The 6,637-nt window shown below is 45.3% G+C and overlaps 3 protein-coding genes across 3 annotated transcripts; 2 read left to right on the top strand and 1 right to left on the bottom strand.

The window, feature by feature from the left end:
* The first annotated feature begins 519 nt into the window (after positions 1-519).
* Positions 520-1,101, top strand: LOC117145343 (general odorant-binding protein 99b). The gene has a single exon (XM_033310958.1). The coding sequence runs from the start codon at positions 565-567 to the stop codon at positions 1,012-1,014; it is 450 nt and encodes a 149-aa protein (XP_033166849.1). The 5' UTR covers positions 520-564; the 3' UTR covers positions 1,015-1,101.
* A 955-nt stretch (positions 1,102-2,056) lies between these two features.
* On the top strand, positions 2,057-2,358 carry LOC117143386 (ductus ejaculatorius peptide 99B). The gene is made up of 2 exons (XM_033308067.1): positions 2,057-2,181; positions 2,235-2,358. Exons 1-2 carry the CDS (start codon positions 2,076-2,078, stop codon positions 2,285-2,287), a joined length of 159 nt encoding a protein of 52 aa, XP_033163958.1. The 5' UTR covers positions 2,057-2,075; the 3' UTR covers positions 2,288-2,358.
* Positions 2,359-2,466: 108 nt separating this feature from the next.
* LOC117143385 lies at positions 2,467-3,005 on the bottom strand. The gene has a single exon (XM_033308066.1). It carries the CDS (start codon positions 2,899-2,901, stop codon positions 2,491-2,493), a length of 411 nt encoding a protein of 136 aa, XP_033163957.1. The 5' UTR covers positions 2,902-3,005; the 3' UTR covers positions 2,467-2,490.
* Between the last annotated feature and the right edge of the window lie 3,632 nt (positions 3,006-6,637).

Below are 6,637 nucleotides of genomic sequence, written 5' to 3'. Positions count from 1 at the left end.
CTGTTTTGATTGGCACAATGAGTCTACGAACTCTGGTGACCCCAAGTCTAAATGTTTGCTTCACAATAAAATCATTTTTTCATGTTTTCAAATATTTTTATCTATTTGCTGAGGCTAACAAAAAAACAAAGAATATCGTCTTGTTTGCGTTCTCAACCAGAGTTTGCTTTCGCTGCTAGACGACGGATGGCGCCACTGAATGAACTAGCCAGGTCTCGCTCTCCCGTTTTCGCCGCCTCGCGACAGATGGCGCCAGTTCAGCGTGAAACTTTGGTTCAATTGGAATTTGCTCAAAGTCACGTCACATTTTTGCGATAAGCCGTGATTCAGACTTGTTGATAGCCTTGCATCTGGAGTCTGGCATCTGGCAGTTGCTTTTGTCGTTGCTTGGGGGCCTTTGGCCCTTGATAAGGGTAATCGGTGGGCCAGTCAATCACCCGAAATCGACCCGATGAAAGGTTAATTTCACTTTGATTGCTTCGTTGGGTACTGTGTCTATAAAAACGACTGCTGATCTGGGCAAAAAATGCAGTTGCAGTTGTGACAAGGTAAACATACATCAGCATGAAGGTCCTCATCGTTCTCCTTTTGGGTCTGGCCTTTGTCCTGGCCGATCACCACCACCATCACCACGACTATGTGGTGAAGACCCACGAGGATCTGACCAACTATCGCACGCAGTGTGTGGAGAAGGTTCACGCCAGCGAGGAGCTCGTGGAGAAGTACAAGAAGTGGCAGTACCCCGATGACGCGGTGACCCACTGCTACCTGGAGTGCATCTTCCAGAAGTTCGGCTTCTACGACACCGAGCACGGATTCGATGTCCACAAGATCCACATCCAGCTGGCCGGCCCTGGAGTCGAGGTGCACGAGTCGGACGAGGTGCACCAGAAGATCGCCCACTGCGCAGAGACTCACTCCAAGGAGGGCGACTCCTGCTCGAAGGCCTACCACGCCGGCATGTGCTTCATGAACTCCAACCTGCAGCTGGTGCAGCACAGCGTCAAGGTCTAAAAGGAGCGAGGAACCAGCCATCCAGAACCATCTGATCGCTTGTCTAAAGTTCAAGTCGTAAATAAAGTGTTTGTTTAACAGCCCAAATGTTTTTACTGTCCAGTTATCTCTTGATTTCGTTGGCGGCTGCTATTGCATTGCACCCTCGCCTCTGCTCAGCCACAGATGGCGCCAGTGCATCGTAAGCAAGCTCATGTTTCTGAGGCTTTTATATATTTATATTTTTATAAGTTTGAAAGCAAATTTATTGGGAATTCAATTACAAGCCCTAAGTTTTATGACATCCCGGTGAGTTCTGGCCAAAAAACTCACTATTTTCAGGAAAAATCATATATTTTTTTGCAATTTTGCTGCAACTCAGCCGAAATAAGTCCCACGATTATAAAAAAGACTTTATTGAGCAGCTAATGTTCACAGCTAACCTTTCCTATCCATTTTAAAATGTTTTTATGAATTAAAATTTTTTGCAAATTTTCGCATTTTTTATAAGGGGTTACATCATGATTTTTTGCAAAAAATGGGTAAAAATTAAAAATGACAGACGGAAAATCAAATCGATTCTGAATTTCGCTACGAGTTCAACAATGCAGGAGATTTCCATTTCGGTACACTACTTTTTTTGTTATGCCAAAAAAACTGATTATTTGTAGACGGAAAACTGTAAAACGAGTATTGGCAAAAAATACAATATTATTCGTTGGTTCTTTGACTGTAACTTGGTGAAAATAAGGTAAACAGAAACTTTTTTTAAATAAGAATACTGACGGGGTATGGCATTCAAGATTATAAGCTGTCTAGGTGTAGTTAAAACACATTGAGCAATAAAAATTGCTGAACCATGAATACCAACGAAGAAATTACCTATCCTAAATTACTATTAACGTTTGAGACGACACGAAGTTTGCTAATAGGAATGGAATCTATCTGCTCCCGCCGCGATTTGCATAGTTATTACATATTGTCTGGGCATGCCACGGCACATTCCAGTCAATTAGCTATTTGGATATATAAAAAAGGGAAAATGTTTCATATCTGTACAATACAATCGTCGCCAATCCGTCATGAAGACTCCGCTGTTTCTCCTCTTGGTCGTATTGGCTTCCCTCCTGGGATTGGCCGTATCCCAGGATCGAAATAGCCCGGAGTGGATGAAAAGTCAGGAGGATCGTGAGTAGTTTAAGCTGCCTTTTCAGTACCCTGCTGATTGCATATTTGAACAGGTGAGAAGTGGTGCAGGCTCAACTTAGGACCCCACCTTGGTGGCAGATGCTGAAAATAAGCACATTGTTGTTAACAATAAACAAATGGGATTGCCCAAATCCAGTAGTGCAGCTAGCCAACTTAGATTCTCATCCTTGCTCATGAACTCAATTATGCAGTTTATCAACTTTTTTATGGGCTCCCTTGGGCTGAAATCTTGTAATACCCCCTAGAAATTGCACACTCCTTAGGTTTATTTTCCATCGCAATTGTATTTCATCGTTCCACTTCCTTTTGACTCATGAAGTCCTTGACCCAATGACCAAACTGGCCGGAAGTGGCGCACCTGTAGGCCAGGAAGGCCCAGTCGTCCAGGTGGCTCGTGTCCTGCTCCTTCCGGTTGCAGTGTTCCACCACCAGCATCAGTTCCTCCATCTGGTTGTGACCGGCAAAGATCTTCGCTATCCGCCTGGCATTGTAGCCGCTCTCATCAGTCCAAAGGCCCAGTTTCTTTACCAAACACCTCAGGGTAGCTGCGTCCTCTTCCTCTTCTTGGCGACACTTCTCCAAATCCTCGTAGACCATCTCCGCGGTGGGTAGTTTCCAAACCGAAGCAGCTTCCGTGGTGGTAGCCATCACAATGAGCAGGCAGCTCCAGCAGATGATCGCCAGCCTCAAGTAAATCATTGCGTATGCGACAGCTTTATGTTTGTAAATGGCAACAGTTCTGGCGAACACGGCTCATTTATACATAGAACGCTCTGGGAAGACTAGGGAAACCAGTTCTAGTAGCGACATTGGCACTAGCCTAGAATTCATGGAAAATGCGTCTACCGGCGGTATAATTGCTGTCAGCGCGGGAACATCTGGTGTGACGCAATCGGAGTCTTTAAAAAACTCTAAAACGATGCTGTATCTCAAAATGATCCATAACTCGAGTACACCTGCACTGGGATGCGAGTTCAAGTTCATGAATGGTTTCACGAGTGACTGGGCAGTTGGGATCGCGAGTCACGTATCGGTAAACAGCGCGATTAAGATGGAAATCATATTTAATGAACGGTGTCTGGTGATTTTCCTTTTGACGGATATATGAATAAAGAGAGGAAATAATGGAACAAAGAGTTAAGTCACTATGTGACCTATTTTGCTGCTCTCAATTGTAATTATTCCTCGATTCCTATTCACCTCTCAGGTGAAAAGAATTAATTTTCTTTTTTTCTTTCATTTGCTTTCTCTGCAGAACATAATTCATAATGAAACTAGTATGTTATATTAGTTCACTAAGTTAATTTTACTTTAGCATACTTCCCATATCCTTGCACATTTTCCATTCGTCTGATTAATCGATGCACTCCTCCATCCACAAAGAAATCGACTAAACTGCAACTGCAATTATAAGTGCGCGGCTGACTGCGCAGGGCGACAAGTTCCCAGGACTCAGGATACAGGACCCGCCCACTCTGCGCCCGACTGGAGGACGATTGCCGGATATTCCAATCACACGTGAATTCCCCTTTGTGGCCGTGTGTTTCTTCCACCTTTCCTTTGACTGCCTCCATGGGCTTTGTTTTCCGTGCTGGGAAATCGCAAATCGCTAACCGCAAGTCGGAGATCGGGACTGGGGCATCGAAGGGCCTTCGACTTTCTCCGCCGACTGTGATACTTCATTAAACAACTCGCAGTGGCGTTTTCACGCTGCAATAGACCTTTCCGCACCACTCAACCCGGCCCATGTCAGCCGCATTTGACAAAGCTAATTTCGCCGAAAGCCAGACCTCTCCGGGAACCCCCGGCCCAACCCATTACCCCCGGATCCACCATATTCCATATGGCACATCCGATGCTCCGTATGCCATATTCCATATCCACAACCCAGACCTCAGCCAGCCAAACGCCAAACAAACACTTGACGCGACCTATTCAATTATTTCTCAATTAAATGTCGTGTAAAGAAGTCATCATCGCCGAGTCGGCATTCGTCATTGAACGCGGGGAAAGCCATCAGTTGGGAAACAGGGAGAAAATATATGACACTTTAATAATATTTCAATAAAACCAGTTTCTCTTAGAAGGAGTTAGTCTAGGGAATCTAGGGAAATTACTACATAGAACCAGTTTTAGATCTGGCTAAACTATTTCCACTTCAAGACCATGAACATCGAACATCTGATATTTCTCTCAGTGCATCCGCAAACACTTGGCACATTTGCTGATCCACAAAAGGGGCGTGGCACTGCACGAGTGTCGAAATAGTCAAAGGCAAGGAAAATTCAATTCGGTTTTTCATTTCCATTTAGCTTTGCCCGTGTCGAGATTGCGTTAGTTTGCCAGGCAGCATTAAGCACTTAGTTTCAAAGAGTTTCCAAGGATCAGGGCAGAATGAATCGAACTAAATGGATTGGCAAATCTCAGTTCCTTTGACTTCGCGCTGATTGTTTTCTGATGAATTCGCCTGGCAATCAGTGCTAAGAATTACTATTACCAGAAGGCTTAAATACAAGCACATAACTACACAATCTCTGCAGCTACTTCGAGATTTTTGAATTTCGTTTAGATTCCCCTTTTATTGCCTTTTACAATCCCGGCCATTCAAATAAAACACTTTACGTTGTGCATAGGGAAATGCCTTTCGAGCTTAATGGTCTGCGACTTGTTTCCTTTCAATGCGCATTGTTTCACTCCCAGCGGAGTGGCCCTCCTCCACATTTCCCACCTCCGGTCCGCCCGGACTCAACTGTTTCCATTCAGAGCGCCCAGCAGTTCACCTGGCCACCCACAACACACAGCCGCAGGGAAATGGAAAAGTGGGCAGTAGTCGTTCATTCAGGCTGCTCTAATTGCAACTTTGAAACTCAATTGGGTAGACACAAGGCCACAAGGGGCGGCCTCTACTCGAGCACAAACCACCAATTAAATATAAATGTTTGCGCTTTTCTGAGCAGCCTCCTGCTTCTTTTTTTTCACTTTTTCAGACTCGTATGTTTTGGCCGCTTTCAATTTGCACATGGCCTGTTGTGTCCGAGCTGGAAGGTCAGTTGAGTTGCGTGATGAAAGGCGCTTCGCAGGACACGTGCTTTTTGTTTAAGCCAGGCCAGGCAGCTCCTTTCTATCCCGCCAAGGACCTGCTAACGATGGCGTCTTCCTGCCCACTCGGCGCCTGCATTCTCGGGAGTCGGAGAAATGCGACAGTAAAAACTTTTGGGTTGCGGGGAAATCGGAGGGGCGGGGGGGCGACACGTTGCACCAAAAGTTTTTCCAGCTCGCTCGAAAGTTTTCCGCCCACAAAGTTCTGCGCAAAGCGGACGAGAAAATGCTAGAAAATTGGAATACTTTCAAAAGTTTCAAACCGAATGCAAAGGCATCTTTCATTCCGCATTCAGCTGATGGAAGATTGGCGGTGGCGGGGGCGGCGGTGTGTTTGGCAATTTTTCCAACTTAATTAATAATTAATTAGTGAATCTTCTGAAAGCCAAACAAGTGGCCGATGGCTGGCCGAAAGAGGGAAATTTTTATATAAAATAATTTCATGTTAAAACCTCGCACAAAAGGCCATGGCAATGCGGAGTGGCGATTGCCAGGGGCTGCACTGGAAAAAACTAGTAGTTTAAACATATGCAAGATGCACATGATTGGTATATTAAGTGCTAAACCTTTTACTCCTCAATCAGCTCTCTTTAGTCACACTTAAATGATTGTTATGAAGAACTTATTGCACAATTTACCATATTTTTTCTGGCAGTGTACTGGGTAAGCCGGACACGGACTGAGCTGGAGGTCAGCGCGTGCGGCGGCTTTTGTTGGCCGCACTCCGCGCATTAGCGGCTAAATTACTGGCCAGTCCGATGAGTGTGCTCGTCCGCTGGTCGAGATGGTCAAGGATGGCGGATGCAGGATGCAGGAGCAGGCGGCACCGCGGTAATTGGAATTAATTCAGCATTAAGCCGCATTTTCTTTGGCCAACTCTGCGTGACCATGGGCGGGGACATCGCGACCACCGGCGCTCCATTATGGAGTACCAACATTTTGTATAATTTTTTTCTATTCCCTGTCCCGCTTTTAATGCAATCGCCTGGGTTGTTAATTAATTGCGCTTAGTTGCCGCAAATGGCAGTTGGCGAGTGCCCGTGTCCTGGGTGGGCGTGGCCGGCAGTTAGTGGCCAGGATATGCCGCATAGAGTCATTAGCGGGCGAGCAATTAGCAGAACTTGGCAGCGAAATGCAATTGCAGGAATATCTTTGCAAGAATGCAGTGCCGCTCTTTCAGCGAACTCGACATTTTATCTCGTCTCAAGCACATGAAAAAGTAAAATATTAATGCCAGTGCCTTCAATTAAAGTCCATTTTCTTTATTATTGACACAATGCTGCATAGAATTAGCACTTATGTGGAAATCAATCTTTGTGAAAAGTTATTCCAGCAT

This window comes from Drosophila mauritiana, chromosome 3R, assembly GCF_004382145.1.
Source record: "Drosophila mauritiana strain mau12 chromosome 3R, ASM438214v1, whole genome shotgun sequence".
NCBI classification, from domain to species: domain Eukaryota; kingdom Metazoa; phylum Arthropoda; class Insecta; order Diptera; family Drosophilidae; genus Drosophila; species Drosophila mauritiana.
This window is presented reverse-complemented; position numbering and strand designations above follow the sequence as displayed.